This window comes from Tyto alba, unplaced genomic scaffold (assembly GCF_018691265.1).
Source record: "Tyto alba isolate M040663 unplaced genomic scaffold, T.alba_DEE_v4.0 Super-Scaffold_6, whole genome shotgun sequence".
Lineage (NCBI taxonomy): Eukaryota > Metazoa > Chordata > Aves > Strigiformes > Tytonidae > Tyto > Tyto alba.
This window is the reverse complement of record NW_024881327.1, coordinates 54281911-54300401: the sequence shown is the minus strand read 5'-3', so window position 1 is coordinate 54300401 and position 18491 is coordinate 54281911. Positions and strand designations below refer to the sequence as shown.

General features: G+C 46.4%; 1 protein-coding gene across 2 annotated transcripts in view; it reads right to left on the bottom strand.

Annotated features, from left to right (window-relative positions):
- The window catches only part of SFXN5 (sideroflexin 5), a 104323-nt gene that overhangs the window by 59898 nt on the left and 25934 nt on the right, over nucleotides 1-18491 (bottom strand). For both annotated transcript variants that reach the window (XM_033007080.2, XM_042808247.1), the window contains exons 4-6: nucleotides 3737-3763; nucleotides 2319-2373; nucleotides 335-360 (exon numbers count right to left, since the gene is read on the bottom strand). In XM_033007080.2, coding sequence (XP_032862971.2) covers nucleotides 335-360; nucleotides 2319-2373; nucleotides 3737-3763 — 108 coding nt within the window. The remainder of the gene's footprint in view (nucleotides 1-334; nucleotides 361-2318; nucleotides 2374-3736; nucleotides 3764-18491) is intronic.

Sequence of the window (18491 nt, the reverse complement as noted above, 5' to 3'; positions counted from 1 at the left end):
AAGATGAAATCCGAGAGTTGCAGAAGTTGCATTTTGCAGGCAATGAGCTCATCTTGGTCTTCCCTTTCCAGAAGGGAAAGATAAAGCTGAAGGCATGGCAGGGGGCTGGGCGAACGACGTTAAGTAGATAAATAACCTTGAGCACAACAAGCTGTGTCCACAGGGCAGGTTTTCCATGACGAAGCCCTTGCTAACGTGTGACAGGAAAGGTGGGAACCGTGTGTGAACATGTTGCGAGAAGGTAAGGTGGCATTGGGAGAATTGTCTGCGAGTGCTAAAAAATGCATTTCTTGGTACTTGCAAACAAATTGGGGAGAGATGTTAAGATACTTACGATGGGCGTTCCAAAGGGAATGTAACCTATTAAAAAAAAAAAAATATGCATGCATTTTAATAGGCAGTTTTGGGATGGGAAAAAAAAAAAAAAAATCACATTAAGACATCTACCAGCTTAGGGTAGAAGCCACACCTGGTGTGATGGGCTGCACTCACTTCCACCAGCTCCCTACCACCATGGGGACGTCTGTGGCCCTACACCTGATGCACCAAGCATCAACTAGAGCAGCCTCCTGATTTTTGCCCGGTCTCCTTCTCATCCTCTATTTGTTTTTCTTGAGTTGCCGTCGAAGAGTTTCTCTGAAACTTATAGACATCCAGACCCTAAATCTTACTCCAGCAAAGCCAGTCTGTGCCAGGACGTGGTGTTAGCACTTCGGAGGGCATCGTGTCGTTGAGCTGGGCTAGGCAGCCAGCAAAAACTCAAATCAGCAGAAGCGAAGGGATGACAGCTCAGACCAGGAGCTGCTCGGTCTGGACCAGGAGGAGCAGGATGCTGCTAACTGAGCTGACCTAGTGGCTTGCTGCCACGGAAAAGGGGGAGATCCTGCCCCCCCCCCCCCCTTCCCAGGCTCAGTCACGCAATCTGTTCCCTCCCTCGTGCCAGCTCTGTTGCTCATCAGACCCTCCCACAACCTACCCTCGCTAACCCAGGAGAAAACTCCCCGGCTTCCCGTGCCACTTCCCCTCTCGTTGAGCCTGGTCCCGCCAGGACAGCGTGCTGAAGACACTCCTGAAGCCATCTAAGCTGCAAAGGCCATTCCAGTTAAGGAGCAGAACCATGCCACCACAGGGGGAAATCTCCCTCTTTCACCGTCTCCTTTATCAACCTATCCACTAGCAATTCTATAGCAGGGGAAATCATTTATTTCTAGGTCAGTAGAAAAAGGAATGGGGTATAAGCTGAAGAAATTACATTTGCATCATGGAGGAGAGAGGGACTGTTTTAATCATAGGTGTAAGTTAAAGCTCTCTATATTAGAGATGAGCCTTTACCCCAAATCTTATTGAGCGCCACAAAAATCAAATGCTTCACATTTTTCCCCTGCTAAGTCTGCCAATTTTTGTGCTAATTATAATTCATCTCTATGACTTCCACTAGAAGGTCTCAGAGCATTTTACCAATATTACTGAATTAAGCCTCACGGATCCAATTTACAGTCGGAAAGGGCAAAGACCTGAGAGGAAGAAAAATTTTTTAAAAAACACAGAACAAGGCAGCGAAGCAGTGGGTCCTGGCTTTTCTCCCCTCCACTTCACCCTCGACACCATCCTTCTTCAAAGAACTGGAAAACAAAACCCATCAACCCTGTTGGTTTTCCCCTGGGCCCGGTATTCAGGTGAAGATGTTCCCCCTCAAAATGTGGAAAAGGTTGTATTTGTTTAAATAGGTGCTTTGGGAAGGGACCAAGGCTGCACTTGCATCCTCGAGAGAGCTGCTGTTCAACCCCGAGCAGAGGTACCTGTGGGCCTGCGAATGGCAGAGGGACACCCCAAAGCAGGAAGGAGGAGGCAGTGATTTAATCATTAAGCCACGGACAGGCCGATTTTTCCCAGGCTCCCAATGCCATGACTATTAGGTACCACTGCACACGGAAAAATAGGGCTCATCCCACTCTCTCCTGAAGAATAAAACCCTAAGCTGCTCGTCGGGCAGCAAGCCTCACTGCTTGCTACAAAATTAAAATGCCCATTATAGCGACAGATACCTCAAAAATGACAAAAAAGACGTTAGCTTGAGCCCACGTTAAAATATCTGAAGGGAAGGAAAATACTAAGCACTAGATCTCGCATAGGCATTTAGGATTCTAATTCTCCTTGATTGCAAAGGGATTCAGGCGTTTGAATCACTTTCTGATGTTGGTCGAAATGTTTACAAGACGCAATTCAAAAACGGGAGGAGAAAAATAATAAATAAATAAATAAAAAATTGCACAAATTCCCAGTAAAATTAACGATTACCCGATCGGGATGTACCATACCTGACATTCGGAAAGGCATGAAGATGGTCTCATTTGTGTCAGGATGGATGATGGCCTGTAAAAGAGTCAGCAAACAGACACAGTGAAGGCACAGCAACAGTTGGCAAGGCGCAGCGAAAGCCAGGGCTCAGCCTCTACAAATAGCACCTTCAACCAGAGACTACCGGGGGGCTTCACGCGTCTCGGCCCCCTCCTTGCTTTTGCAGCTCCGACCAAAGGTGGTTATTGCTTGGCAGCCTCCACAAAACCTCTCCCCACCACTGCTTTCCCCTCTCCTTAAATCATTTAGTGTAAGTCCATCATTTAGAAGAAAATCATTTAACCTAAAATACAGAAAGTGGCTCTTTCTTGGTGCTGTAATTGCGCTCACCGCTGCCCCTTAACCGCAGGGGGTGAAATGCAGATTTAGGAGGGGATAAAGGGAAACCTATTTTCTGTCCCTGCCTCGTCTCGGCATCTCCACTGAGATGCAGCTTCATGTCCTGGCTGAAACTCTGCCCTATGGAAAAAAAAAAAAAAAAAAGGAAAAGCCCTCGCTGTGCCACAGGGATGGGGAGGGCAGGACTGCCTGCTCGGGGAGGTGGGGACAGACAAGGGTGTAAATCATTTTATGCTGCTTGTGAAGCAAATGGGTCACAGGAGACCCTCCCATAAAGATTGGCTTGGCCACGGTGGAGGGATTCGGCGTGAGGAACATCTTCCCCATCTCCAGATACGTCTGCACGAGCCCGCGCAGCACGTCGTAGGAAACCTGAGGTGCTGCCTCAGAATCCGGCTGAGTTGGGTCAAAAACACACAGGTGTGGGCCACTCGGGCTGTCCCCATCAGGGTGACCCGAATAAAATCCCCTCGCACGCCATGGGATTTGGATTTCCCAGATAATTCAACCTTTATGTGTACCCGCAGCTCCTCAGCCAGCGGTGGTGGCTGCGGACAGCCCAGCCTCCACGGAAATCCTAAATCTCTTTTCCTGATAAATGGACAACGAAGCTCACTTGGCCTATTTTTACCAAATTTTACAATGAGTCCAGGAGGCTGCACTGGCATTAACTGGCTGGGGATGAAAAATCAGTCCCCAAGCAATCCGGGACTGCAGAGGAGGAAGGTACGACACAGTTACAAGCCTTACCAAAGAACTGTCAAACTATTTTCAAAAGACTGGAGGCAAGAAATCTCTTGACTAGACAGGAAGGAGAAAATGAAGACATCAAAATATATAAATACAAAAAAAAAAAAAAAAAAAAAAATCAGACTCTTTGGTGGCAACAGTGTTCTCTGCATTTACATTTCTGTGGCAAGACAAAATAGCAACTGGCAAAGTCAATAATGGAGAAGAGGACAGCATCGCTTAGCAGAAAGGAAAAAAGCAGCAAGAGTTGAAAACAATGATGAAATATATATAAAAAAACGCATATTACCTGCTTTATTTTTTGAGCTCCCCACAGCTAGAAAAATAAAAGAGAACATTGCATTTAAAAAAACGAGCAGTGTAGTTTTATACCAAACCCCCAATATTCACCTTTTAGCTGCTGTAGTAAATGAACACGAGGGACTGCTTTAAAACAGACTCATTTTCTGCATCCTTCCAGGATGCATTTAAAGATCCTTTACACACACCGAGCTCCTTCAAACCTGTGTGGCCAGGAAGACCAGCAAGGCAAGGAAGATATTCTTTCTTATATTGAATGGTAAGAAAGAATAACAACAGCCAGACTTCACGCTCTGCTCTAAGCTTTACAAATCGAGAATTATCTCAGTGACTCTGCCGCACGTCGATCTCAAGGTAAATTTAGCACAGCCTCTCCTTGGACGAGCTTCCTGCGGAAATCGAGGCTTGCTGGGGAACAAAGGTGGAGCGAGCCCTGCAGGGAAATACAAGAAGTATCTCTTCAAATAAAACCTCAATTCAGAATAAGCCACCACTAGTTTTCCTTTTTCACAAGGCAAATGCACTGAAAAATGCTCAAGAAGAGGAAAAATCTCATTTCAAACTCTCACGAGCGCCTACTGTTATTTACTGACTGTAACTCAGCAGCACCAAAACACCTCAAATCAGGCTCAGCCAGCGGAGATCTACGAGTGCTGAGGACAAAACATCCTACGTGAGGTGCAGGCAGAGCTAATGAGTAGGTGCACAACATCAAGAGACGCTCTGGTATATACATAAACCCATAGTTTGCCCCCTGCTTAATTAAGGCTTTCCTCCATGAATTAGACGTAAATACAAATTATAATTAAAAAAAAAAAAAAAATAAAAAAATCCTCATTTTGGTGTATAGAATTCTAGAGGAGGATGAAAAACCAGGACTCGTGTGAAATATCAGGAGAGATCAATTGCTTTTACTATTAAGAACTGTTCTGCTCAGCTCAAGTCTGGCTTCAACTTCCAGGCACCGGCTTGTGTTACACCTCTGTCTGACAGCCTCCGGCGCGGTCTATTTTTGTTCTTCACACAGGTACTTGGAGCTGCTAAAGCCACCCTTTAACCTTCTCTTAAAGAAAAAAAATAAATATATAAAACTCATCCGAGCCAGGAGACTGGCTGTTTCGCTGGCAAGGCGCGTTTGCCAATCTTTTAACCACCCTCGTGGCTCTTTTACATCTTTCCAATTTGTCAACATCCTCTTGAATCGAGGACGCCAGAAACCAGACAAATTATTCCAACAACAGTTGTAGCAACGCCAAACCAAGGGTAGGATAACCTGATGAGTTCTGCTCTTGCTGTTGATAAACCCGAAGATGGCAATAGCCCTTTTTGCTTGGAGAGCTCACGATTACCCACCCGAACACCTGCCCCAGCACCGTGCGCGTATTCTGCGTTCACGTTTAAGATTGCATCCTTATTCTGGTATAAATTAAGCGCTATTCCGCATTCTTCTTCACCCGAGGTTTAGTGTCTTTCCCAAATATAAATCCAATAAAATACGGTAGGAATGAGGTAATTACTCTATTATAAACATCATAAATTGAACCGCTCATGCTAGTAACCCCGCTATTTCACTCCAAATTCAGCTCTCACTCCAGAATTGAAGCTCCGTGATGAACTCGACTGCGCGCGATGAGTTACTGGAGTATCTAAATGTCACAGGCTGATGCACATACCCACAGGGCTCTTTCCTAAGGAAAATTTCCCTTTTCAAGGCAAATCATTACTCCCCATTTTACAGTTGAAAAACAGAGGTTGAGGGACACGGAGAGATGAGCTTTGCGGTTGGCAGAGACAAGATGTGCCTACCCTCACCAATCCTAAAATCCAAAGGGTGGGAGGCTGCCTGCCCAGGGCTTTTCTGCACCTGCCTGCCCACCGGCTCGAGGACTTCCATGGGGGGAAAGTGGAAGCCCTCGAGCTGCAGGTGACTACCCAAAGCATCCCAGTAACCCTACGGCCGCCCAGGTCTCGCCTATCTTAGATGTGACACAAAAGCACAGGATTTTCCTCTCCAATTGCAAGTAGCAAGACCAGCAAAAAGGAAGAGGGATGGTTTCTGAGCCAGCGCTATGGCTTTTTTGGTCAAATTATCTAATTTCATTAATTGATCCCAATATTTATGCATTTTCCTGCGGCAGTGCAAATATTGTTAGAACATGCGATTTCATTACTTCTCAGAAAGAGACTTTACAAGATGCACCTGATGAGTCACCTAAAGATCCTGCCAGCTCATTTTCACTTTTTTATCCTCTAATTCATTTTCTGTCTGCAGCATTTTTCAATAGCTCCAGTACTCTGACGAGTCGTGCCAGCTGGGGGGCTCGTTTCTGAGAGCAAGTCTCTATTTTTGCCGGGGATTTCATTCACGCTCTCTCCGGCCATCTTCGAGAAGCAGACAGATTTTGATCTCATTTACGCTAACGTGAATCCAAAGCATCTTCACTGGAGCACGTAAAATGACTCCAGATTCGTGCTCAATTTATGTTAGATTTAAGTCCGTGATATCTAAATATAGTCAGCCTATTCTGGGTGGGTCTCCTGTAATAGATGATCGTCTTTTACATCAGCTTTGCTGTGTCTTACCAGCTCAAAGCTACACAGGGGTTTTGTCATTCAAATTTGGGTGCAAGAACCAAACCTGCTCATACATGGGCTTACCCCAAAGAAGCCTGGAGAACAAGGGGACAGGAGTGCTGGAATGCTGTTAACATATTCCACTGCCTGCCCAGCAACCTAAGCAGGCAGCAATGGACAAATTTCTCCAGCCTGTTGCCACTGCAGCCTTCCACCAGGACAGAGCAGCCTCCGTTTCATGGAGATGTCCCTGGAGGTCGTGGAGGAATCAGCTCCAGGATTGTTTGCAAGCGCTTCCAGCACCAGCATTTCAGGAGACTGGACTCATGGATGAGATTTCCATCCATCCTTCCCAGGACTCTGGGGTTTTTTCTACAACTTTTTGAGGAAGAGATACTCACCACTTTGCTCACCACTTAAACCAGACAGCTTTAAAGCCCTGAACTCAGGAACTGAACTCAGTTATATAGAAATATTACGTGCTTATGACATTTAAGGAAGGGTATCAAAGACTGCCGCAACCTAAAGAGAACCAAAGCTGTGGTAAGGAGCTAGAGACTGGAATAACTCTTGGGGAACAGATTTGATCTTTGCTTGACAGGACAGTCATTAGCAGTCCTTATTTAGCAGCAGAATCGCAGCTTAGCGATAGTTTTCAAAAGAAGTGCTTATTTAAAAAATATACCCAGCCCAAATCTATTAGCTAACACCTGCTACTATAAAAGCAGTACAAAGGGTACCGGTTATTCTTAAAAGATTGGCTTCCCTCCTATTACATACAATAAGATTTCATGGTCCTGGACTTAAAGATGGGATTTTTTTTCCCCCCTCTGCACGAAAAGTTTCACCTAGATTAGAAAACCGTGTCTACAAATTGTTTGCCCTTGTTTCCAGCAGGCTCCAACGCTGCTAAAACAAGTGGCAGTTCCACTCGACACGAGTGCAGTTGGCTGTATCCAGACCATCTACTCCATCGCCGAAGTTGGCCGCGGGTGTCCAAGGCCAGGAGAGCACCCACTGACTCACACCACCTACTCCTTTGCGTTGCCAGCAACCACCTCCCTACGGTCAGTGAGGACACAAAGGCAGATTTAATGTCAGGAATCTGTAATAGATGCTCTCACGCTTCCCTCCCTCGACTGTAGACACCAACAGGATCTGGGTCCCTTGCAAAATACTGTAGTGGACACTGAAATGACCTTAAATCCACGGGTGCGTGCTCTGGCTATGCCTCGTCAGGAATAACTCTACAGAGAAAAGCCCTTACCAATTAACCACACGTTAGACATGCATCAAGACAAGGCACAGCTATTTTCAAAGAGCTAATGAGGAGTTGTGTGGTAGACCAGCCCAACATACAAGAAAAAACACACCAGTTTAAGCTTTGCAAATATTAAGTGGCCTACCTGTGTTAGACTTTGCGCCAACACCACTGACAAGTTTGCAGAATTCCCCTAGTAAAGACAAGGTTGAAGAGGAAATCCTCAGAAAAATGAGTATTTTTAGTTCATTTATTTCACCTGTCCGGTCAAGAGGAGACAGAGCTCCAGCTCAAAATCTGCTCATCCCCTTCTCGTTCCATTATGGAGGTTCTCACCCTTTCACGAGTCCCCACGAAATCTTGATCTTAATAAAGTAACAGCCCGGAGTTTGCACCCCATCAGAAATTGCCAGTAGTTTCACACTCTGGGAGTTGCAAGGTTTATTAAAGCAAAGCTCGGATTATCTATCCCACACTGAATTCCAAATATTAGGTGTCGGGAGCGGAACGTGTGATGCAGCAAAGCTTGTTCTGAAGAAGAGCAAGCTGCTTTCACACGCGTGACCATTCGGAGGGACAGCCTCCAACACCAGATGTACTTTTCTGATAACCCCCGTTGTTTAAATGACACAGAACCAAAGGAAGAAAAAAAAAAAAAAGAAAACCTGGCTCAAAAGGTGTAACTCACTGCGCTTGGAAGTCACTGAGAAACACTTCAGACCAGCAACAAGTATCTGGCATCACATCAGGCTCAGGTGATGTCAGTGATGATGCTGAACGGGTTTTAACTTCATTCTGGATCCCTTAACTGGTAGTTGAATGGCCAGAGTAAGACACTGGAGGTGGGACTCACACACTTCTACAACGTAATAAATACCTCCTGCAGCAATTTCTCTGGATTTCCTTTATGTCAGAGCACAACCTGCTCTCCAGCACTGCCGCCTTCTCTCCGTTAAGATGAGACCTACATGATTAGTTCTGGCTCAAATTGGGTTTGGCTCGAGATGTAAAAACATCTTAAAGCAGCAAGCACCTGCAGTTCGTACCAACTTCACCATGGCTTGCAAAACCATTTTCTTTGGGTTCCAATGGCAGTTGGATGGAAGTTGAAGATTTTGTGTCAGAACTTTTAGGAATCCCAGACCTAAGCACTACACCTTTTCCAAACAGGTCTCCTACAAATCCAGCTGAGCTGATCTGCTCCTTCCCCAGGGCCACCGGCTTGAACCAGAAGCACTCAGCAGCAGCTCCACCATGCCGGATCAGCAGGGTTAGCTCATCTTAATCTTCACTATAAGGTTAAACATACTGGAAAGCATGCACCATCTCTTTTGCCAGCAGTACAGTGGGACATTTCCATTTGGAACTGCTCCCTGTGGCCCTTCTGGCAAGGAAGTAGAGTGTGCAGCAAGTGCAGCTGCAGAAGAACATCCATCCATGGCCTCACCGCTGAAGCCCCACTTCTGAAACAGGAGGTCCATCCTGGATAGCATGTGCTTTTCCTTGACATTAGTTCACTTTTATTTCACTTATTCACTGAGAGGTTTTGTTGGGTTTTAAGCTTATATAGTTAAGGAGGAAGATCTCCCAGGTGTCCACCGCACTGTGCTCTCCAACACATCATCCTCTTTTACAGCACGTTTTTCCCTGCTGCCTGCCTAGTTAAAGGTGTTTCTGGTGGTCAGTCCACTCCAGGCAGCATCCCCAGAACCTCTCAGCAGGCAACAAGAAAACAAATATCTATCTATTTTTAGTATTTCATTAAAACTAAACACCAGTGCCAAACACAAGGCAGTTTGGTGCAGCCCGACAGAGCTACCACGCGTTCTGCTTCACTCTCCACCCGTACTTTCTCCCCCAGGAGTGTGATCACTCATGCTTTGCGTGGCTTTCTCCCACTTCTCTGACGCTTCAGTCCCAAATTCCCACTTCTTGAAAAGAGATATTTAACATAGAGACAAATGCACACCACAAGCTCCAGCCAAAGGATTCAGTTAGGGCTGAATGCTTTTAGCAAGAGTTATAGATTGATATTAGTGGAATCCCAGACCTTTTGGTTCCACATTTAATGTCACTTGAATGTCTGAGAGCCTGGCTGATGCACCTAACACATGGAAACTGATGCCTAGCTTTACTAATAAACATGGAAAAATGCAAGTTATTTGACACTGTCCTGCATGACAGCCTTGTCTCTAAGCTGGAGAGACATGGATTTGACAGATGAACCAGTCAGTGGATAAGGAATCGGCTGGATGGTCACACTCAAAGGGTTGTGGTCAACAGCTCGATGTCCGAGTGGAGAGCAGTGACGAGTGGCATTCCTCAGGGGTCGGTGTTGGGCCCAGCTTAGTTTAATACCTTTCTTGGTGACATGGACAGTCGATGGAGTGCACCCTCAGCGAGCTGGCTGATCACACCAAGCTGTGTGGTGGGTGACACGCGGGAGGGCAGGGATGCCATCCAGAGGGACCTGGACAGGCTGGAGAGGTGGGACCGTGCAAACCTCAAGAAGTTCAACAAGGCCAAGGGCAAGGTCCTGCCCATGGGTCGGGGCAATCCCCAGCACAAACCCAGGCTGGGCGAGGAGTGGCTGGAGAGCAGCCCCGAGGAGAGGGACTGGGGGGGTTGGTGGGGGGAAAACTGCCCGTGAACCAGCACCGTGCGCTCACAGCCCAGAACCCCCCCGTGCCCTGGGCTGCAGCCAGAGCAGGGGGGGCAGCAGGGCCAGGGGGGGGATTGTCCCCCTCTGCTCCGCTCTGGGGAGACCCCCCTGCAGTGCTGGGGCCAGCTCGGGGGCCCCCAACAGCAGAAGGACACACGGAGCTGCTCGAGTGGGGCCAGAGGAGGCCACGAAGATGCTGGGGGGGCTGGAGCAGCTCCCCTGGGGGGCCGGGCTGAGAGAGTTGGGGGGGTTCAGCCTGGAGAAGAGAAGGGTCCGGGGAGCCCTTCGAGCGGCCTCCCAGGGCTTAAAGGGGGGACAGGAGAGGGGGGGAGGGACTCTGGATCAGGGGGTGGGGATAGGACAAGGGGGGACGGTTTTAAGCTGAAAGAGAGTAGGTTTAGGTTATATATAAGGCAGAAATTGTTCCCTGTGCGGGGGGTGAGGTGCTGGCCCAGGGTGCCCAGAGCAGCTGTGGGTGCCCCCTCCCTGGAAGGGTTCAAGGCCAGGTTGGACGGGGCTGGGAGCCCCCTGGGCTGGGGGAAGGGGGCCCTGCCCGGGGCAGGGGGGGGCACTGGGGGGGATTTGAGGTCCCTTCCCACCCAAACCAGGCTGTGATTCTATGACAAAACAAGGCAACATGAATCACTGTCTACACTTGCTCCTCAGTACAGAATCTCACTGATGGACCTCTTACAACCCTGCTCCTAATATTCTACACATTGAAAATGTTTTAGTTCTAAGGAGATAAAACTCAAATGACCCAATGTGTGGGATAAATCACAAAGGTATTTACACATTTTCTGCCCTACATCTGGTACTGAAATTAATTGCCAGGAGGGGCACCAGAAGCCACTGCCCTTCTTGGATGCCGTTGGAAAACTCCTTCCCCATTCTAAGCATCACTGAGTCAGAGCACCATGAGCTGCTGCCCATCTGCAGAACCGTAAAGCCTTCGAACAGATCCACATGCTGAAGAGCATCAGCTGAAGATACCTGCCTGCACCACAGGACGGCAAGGCAAGCACCTGGGCACTGGGAACCGGATTGGAAACCATGAGCAATTCCAGTGCAATACACAGATTCACGCAGATACAAAACCAAGTGTAGGTGGAACCAGAATCAAGTCCTGACTGATAAAAAAAGATAGCACTTAAATAACACTTTGCAGCTTCACAGCACTCAATAAACATTAACTAATTAATCCTCACAGCATTCTACTGGAAAGACTTGAGCAGAACAAGAAGCATTCACTGAAAACCATTACTGGCAGCAGGGTTGCAGACGGACTTAGATGCCATTACATGGTTTCAAGTACAGCTTTGGAAAACAGGCTTGCTAATCCAACTAGGTTGCTCAAAATCAGATTTGTTTCATCTTATTTCAGCCATATGGAGTTTTCAAATCTAATCTGATTTGTAATCTAGACATAACTTTCGATAAACTCTCTTAAACCTCAAATGATGAGATGAAGCAAAGCCAGTTGGGAACTGAGAAGGAGCAACAACCGTAGCATTTAGCATGACTTCTTTAAGGTGCATTAACCTACAACACTTCCGTCCAAGCTCCCTAGGTACCTTTTGTTCCCTGACAGTCTGGAAATGATGCCCCAAATGTTCGACCCATCTTAGAGCCACAGAGAATATTTAGATGGCAGAAGAGGGAAGGTCTTGGACCAGCAAACAAGCTACTTTCTTGCAAAGAAAAGGAAGCAGCAGGACAACAGATATATCCACCTTTTATTGTATCCTGCAAGAGACCAGAGGGGAAAAAAAAAAAAAAAAAAGTACAGTTTACTGCAAATGGACCTCTTCGCTCTTCATCAACACTGTTAAGAAAAGCTATTATTCTCCAAAAGGGATGCTGTTTAGACTCGGATAGATTCATTGTTCTCTGCTGTGTCTGGGACAGCATGAGCAGATCTTCCCGCTGCTAACATGATTGAAGGAAGAACACAGTAATAAATATATGCCCATTAAGCTGGTGAGCCTCTTTTCACTTCACTGATACTAATGGGGAAGAAATGAAACAGTTTCAAAACAGCAAGTTGCCAAAACTGCATTTGGAAAGGCTGAAGAGTGAGAAGTCACAACTGACACACCACAGTTCATGCTCCGCCAACGCTCGCAGGAAGGGGCTGGCTGGAGAATAGCAAATGTCTGTCTCCAAGGGACAATTTCAAAAAGCTGCATTTTTCCTCTCACTACAGATCATTCAGTTTGGGTTTATTTTTAATTTGTGTTTCTTCTTTCCTCCAACCACCCCCTTTATGCTGAAGGGGTGAAGCTTTCAGGGTGGAGTTTCGAAGGGTACAAGATCAGGTAATAGAGCTGTCTCCCTGCTATCCTGTTTTCTAACAAATAGATATTCATGCATCTTAACAAACATGCTGTCAAATGAACAGACAGATTTCCAACAGTAAATCTAGGGACCAGTGTTGGACTAGATGACGTCCTGAGGTCCCCTCCAGCTTCAATTAACCTACAATCCTACAGCAGACAAACAGGAAGATCTGGGTGGATCAAAAAAGCTAAACATCTGGTGTCTCGGAGTTACAAGGATTTCAGTCAGCAGAAGATCCACAGCTCAAGATGTTTAGTCTTGGTCTTATGAAACCTGGATTAATTTCCTACCTCTATAACAGATTTATCTTCAGCAGCTCAAGCTGGTATATGTTTATGGTACCACAGCCCCACCAGCCCTCCCCATCCCAGGCATGCACCCCATCCCCTACGTTGTGCAGACAACAGAGCAGACGGAAAATACAGGGAGCTGCTCAAGTCAAAAAATGAAACATTTTGGGAGTGGGGGAAGGGAGCTTTAGCTTTTATTAAGATCAGCTCTCTGAACCAGCTGTGCCAGGGCAAGCCAGCAAGGAGGTGGGAACACATGGCCGGGAGGAGAGGAGGCAGAGACGTGGCAGTGCTGGCTTAGATCAGCTCACGCTGCCATGGCATCACACTTCCCCTTGCAATATTCTGGGCACAGAACAAATTTGTACCAGTTCACATATAAAGTTCAGGGAATGATCAATTTAATAGGTACTATCATTATTGTGGGTGCACGTTTAAGGACGGAGTCACCTCTGTAAGGCTAACGGCTGCCTATGTACAAGGGTTGCGTTTAGTTAACGCGATAAGTTTTTAAACCTTTTATTGGCCCCAGGGCTGACATTAAAAAATAAAAACCTTGCGCGGAAAAAGCATCACTCACTCTTGAGTCCTTGTTCAATGCACACGAAGCGCCCTCAGACACTTCTGCTATTTGGTGGCTCTTTACCTCTCTCTGCTGGCAGGACCACAGGGAGAAGCCGGGGTGCCAGCCTGAGATCAGGCCCGAAGGGACAGCGGGGAGGTAGAAGAGGACAACGAACCTTCACCACCGTGTTTCTTAGACCGTATTCTACTTCTTGCTTAGATACTATGTTCTCAGGACAGAGTGGTAGGAATCTACAAATGGGGCAAACCAGGGCTCTGATCCTAACTTGCTCGTCGCCTAACATCGCTCCAAATACCGAAGAGCAGCAGCCGAGGCTGTTCACTATTTGGAGCGATATTGGGCGGATGAGCAGTGACATTAGGCGGTGGTATTAAGCTGATAGCTTAGCAGCTATTTCTACCCCAATTTCAAGGGTAAAAATGATTCAGCACACAACGGAAAGGACATGTTTTGCTGGGCTTGGCAGCTACAGGGAACGCTAGCTAAGAAAATAAAAATACATGTCATTTGCGGGGAAAAGCTGAAAGACAGGAGCAACCTGAAGTTCGCAATGAAACCTCCCCAGCACTGAGATCTTACTGCTCTCCTCCCGAGGCAGATCTCCGGTGCCTGAACACCGCTGTCCACATCTGATGTTCATCACCCTTTAAAAGGGCTTTTCTGCCGTGCACATTCCTGCAGCACTGAGCACAAAAATCACACTGTAAAAAGCAGCTGTGTCGTAAACCGGGAGTGATTTAAATCTCTCCGTATCTGATAGCCGCCGAGTGCTGCTTCTCTTAACTTTTACCACTGCTGACATGCCAGCATCAATCTGTTCCTCCAATCTGTGCTGGTCTGTTGGACAGGTTGGGAAAGGGACTCACACACACAGAGGACACAGATGCAATCCTACAAATTAGTGAAAGAAGCCTGAGGATAAAGGACAAAAGCCACATCATTATGCCCTGCGGTTGGTACAGCCTTTTGGTTGGAGGCTAAACCTCAGCTCCCGAGAGAGAGAAAACGTCCGCTTTTAAGCAAGCTGGCTCTTCACCCTTGTTTATCAGGCTGATATTTTGCAGCCCCCTTTTATAGGAGAAACGATTCCCTCCAATGAAACCTTTTTACTCCAGCGGAGATTCCCTCCAGGAGGCAGTTTGGGGAATTGCCTGCCCTGTTTAGAATTGGATATGTTACAGTCTATACCTTCTGCTGCAAATTGGCTCCCAGTGCACTCGTGTGTGTCATTTTCACCTACCCACTCGCAGATCGCACCAGCCACCGGAGCTTCGTGCGAAGGGCCGGATCCTGCCAACCCCGGGAGCCGCCGGCAGAAACCGTCATTAAAAGCGGCTTGCAGCAGTGGGCCTTTTAGCACATTTCTCTCTTGCCGCCAAGCGGTCTGTAAGGAATGCAAGCTAAAAAGGTTGAAGTGTAATGAGGGACCACTTAAACGAGGAGCACAAAGTGCAAAGGGTGTACGCTCAAGATGAAGGAATCCTTACGGAGGGGCAACAATACAACAGCACCTACAGAGCTGGAAAAGCTGGGACAGAAGTGACAAGTGAACCAGTTTCTCCCACCAACACGAATCCTACACATTTCCTTTCCGCTCACCCCCCCCCCCCCCCCCTTCTCTAAGGATCCTACTATTTTCTAGCTTCCTCTGGGATGGGGAGATGAAAGGGGATACGTGTCATCAGCCAACACGCCGGCACTTCCAAATGCACTGACCCTCCGCCGAAGGAACCAAATGAAGGGCATCGATGGACGTGGTCACCACACAGAACCAAGCAATAGGAAGTTTATTAAACTCACCAGGTCCTCCTGAAGTTCTCACAGCAAAACTTTGTACTTCTAAACCGTTATAGGAAACGGTTGTTTCTTCCATCAAACGCTTCTGGATCCACGAAGTTCCGTCACCCAACACAGAGACGTATAACCACCCAAAATGCCCCACCAGGAGACCTAAACCTTCCCAAAACCTTCAGAGAGTTTGTTCTCCACGCATGTTCTCCCATCCTGTTAAAATATCTAACCCAAACAACCAAAAGAACAGAAATACACCCCAAACGACTGCATTACTAAGAATATCTTTTTATTTAGAGTAAAATCATCAAATCATCAGAGCCTGCAAGAGACAGGGCTTAATTACAGCGTGGGGTACTTCCGCTACACATCATGGTTTTGGTTGGTGGGGTATTAATAAGTGGAATGTGAAACACTCAACTTCCTATCTAATAAAACACAACTGGCTCAAAGATTCAAAGAAAAAGTTGGGTAAATAAGCTAAGCTGAACAAGTGGAGACCAGAGCATATTTTCTTGCTCCAATACATGGCACTGAATAAATACTTACCAAGCAGCCGTTTGTCCTCTGTTTTGCTGACTACATAATTGATATACCTATGATAAAAATCATGTTTTTAAAACATTTTTCTAATGTAGGAAAAAACCCTATAGTTTCCCTCAATACAAAGCTATCAGCAGTCTAGCAGCTATTGACAGTTAAGAGATCAATTCTTCATTTTTGCTAATGACGCCCAAGAAACAGGTTTTCACCACCTTGAGTAAATGGTCATTTTCCCAAGTGGTGAGACCACTCCTGTTCAAGAGCAAGCACAAGAGCTACTGGATGAGTGTGAGAGACCTGAAAGTGGAAGAGATGTAGGTGTTGGCAGGGGTGCTGTCCATGAATCATCTCGTAGAGAGTAACTGGAGCGAAGCAGCATTTATTCTGGAAACTGGCTTAGAGATGGTCATGGAGAACTGGAGCTAAGTATGATTATGGCTTTTCAGAGGGTTTTTTTCTTTAGATAGTCCATAATTGTTCCATTTCAGCTCATTTTGAAAAATGTGCTCTGAAAATGCAGAAGAGAAAGGCTCGCTCTACAAGAACCCTGTCAAGAAGATAAAGTGTGGAGGAGATACTTGACGTTACATAGCTTTAGGCTCTTATATTTTCCATTTTTCATGTGGTGAAACCATTTCAGCAAGCAATATAGATTGTGCTGAGCTGTTGTTATGCTTTCAGCTACTGCCTGCCATCCTTCATGAGAACCACGAATTTCTGAATGAGGGGAAAAAAAAAAAAAAAAAAAAAGGAATTTGAACATTGTCAAACACGCCGTACCACAAAAGTGGATCAGACAAGAGATTAGTGAAAAAACTCTGTCAAAACAACTTGTCTTCTTGATCTCAAAGTTGATATTGGGGGAGGGGGGTGTTGGGTTCTTAGAAAGCTAATGCATTAAAACTCTGCCCAAACTGTTATTTTTAAAGGCTTCTAAGGTGATAATGATTTTAATTCTGGTTAGGAAGCCTAAAAGACCACTCAGGCATCTTTTCTACACACGTGCCATACCCAATCCATGCCTGAAGAAGCGTAGCCACTGCATCTCTAAGGGGCTCTAGCAACCAAATCTGAATCAGCCCTTGAACAAAGAAGATAAAGTTGAGTGCTTCTCTCTTGAGCACCACAGGAAGTTCTGCGCAGCCTTTTTCATGAGTAATAATACCAATTAGCCTCTCTCAGATACAGTTGTTACCATGTCAGATGAGCCAAGTCACTACTCCAGTGGACACTTCTTGCTCACGGTGAACACGAGGTGATTAGCTCTGTTCACTGGCAAGGAGTGGTTAAAAGGAAAAAAAAAAAAAAAAAAAAACAACCCAAACCAACAGAAAAAAAAAAAAAAAGCAGTCAAAAATCAAATTACTTCTCATCTGCTGGTCTTCTGCCAACATGTGGCAACTTCATCAGTGCATCAGAGGTGTGTGTGACACTCAGTTATCAGCTACGTAAAACATCAGACAGCTCAGTCTTTTATTCCAACATCAACTCATGCATGCAAGCCACAAAGTGGGCACCTCTCCAGAGCTGCATTGAATCCCTTTCCCAAATTAGCACGAGAACAACTGCAAATTGTTAATGCCTTGTAGCCAGAGCCCATCCTGCCGACAGCGGTGCACAGAAAAGCCATAAAAATGGTAAAACTTAGCTTGAGGAAAGCAAAAACGTATTCTCCGGGTGTCTTTGGTTCACAAGTAGAAAATTTGGGGTGATATCTATGCAAGTGAGATGCTTCCCCTCCCCCAAAGCAATCAACCGGCACATCGTATGTTCTGCAAATGCACCGGTAATTAATGAGACACTTACAGCTGTAGATATCTGGCACGCTCCTATTTAATTCAGCACTGGCAAGCTTGCTGGCTACCTAGATCTCCCCACACGCTCCCCCTCCACCTTCCCCTCTGCCCCTGGAGTTAGAAAACAAGCGGTGCTCAGCGTGCAAGTTCCGTGGCACACACCGAGCAGCACCCAGCCCTACCTCCTCCACGCAGAGAGAGCAAGCACAGCCCTCTTTCCACCAGATTTACCCTTCGATCTCCCTCTCCATCTCAGAGGAGGAAAGGAGAGTATTTGGCTAATCAACACCAGAAGCACCCAACGCCTGATGCCACCACCACCTTAGCATTCAGTGAAACCCCGTTTCCATATAGATCATCTGGGCCTTTTAGTTCTTTGGTAGAAATGGTCACCGTTGGCAAAGCTGGAAGTTCAGCACTCTTTTGTGACTGCAGCACGGCAGTAAACACAAAGGCAGAACGACACCATGTGAGCTGCATGACAAGAAGATGCCCCAGGAGGTGGAAACAACTACCACTAAAAAAAAAAAATCACAAAGATCACCTCTGATGCAAAGAGAAAAGCGCATAAGAATACCCACCTGTGCAATGATTAATCGCAGTTTTCAATGTCACAGCTTAAAACTGCAAAGTAATGCCCTCCTGCATTAGTTTGTTTGTAAATTGGTGGCTCTGCTTGAGAGGACGAAGATATCCACCCATTTGGGGAGAATCATGCTCTCACAAGAGATACTCAACAACCAGGTTTTGAAGATTTTCACCTGATTCACTGCAACCACGTGCAGGCAAGTAGATTATTCAAGTCAACTCAGGAGCATATTTGGGAGAAGAAAAGCATTAAGACAAAAGGCACTCAGGGTTTCCAGGCATCCCTCAAGGAATGTCACCGTCAAGGCCCAAG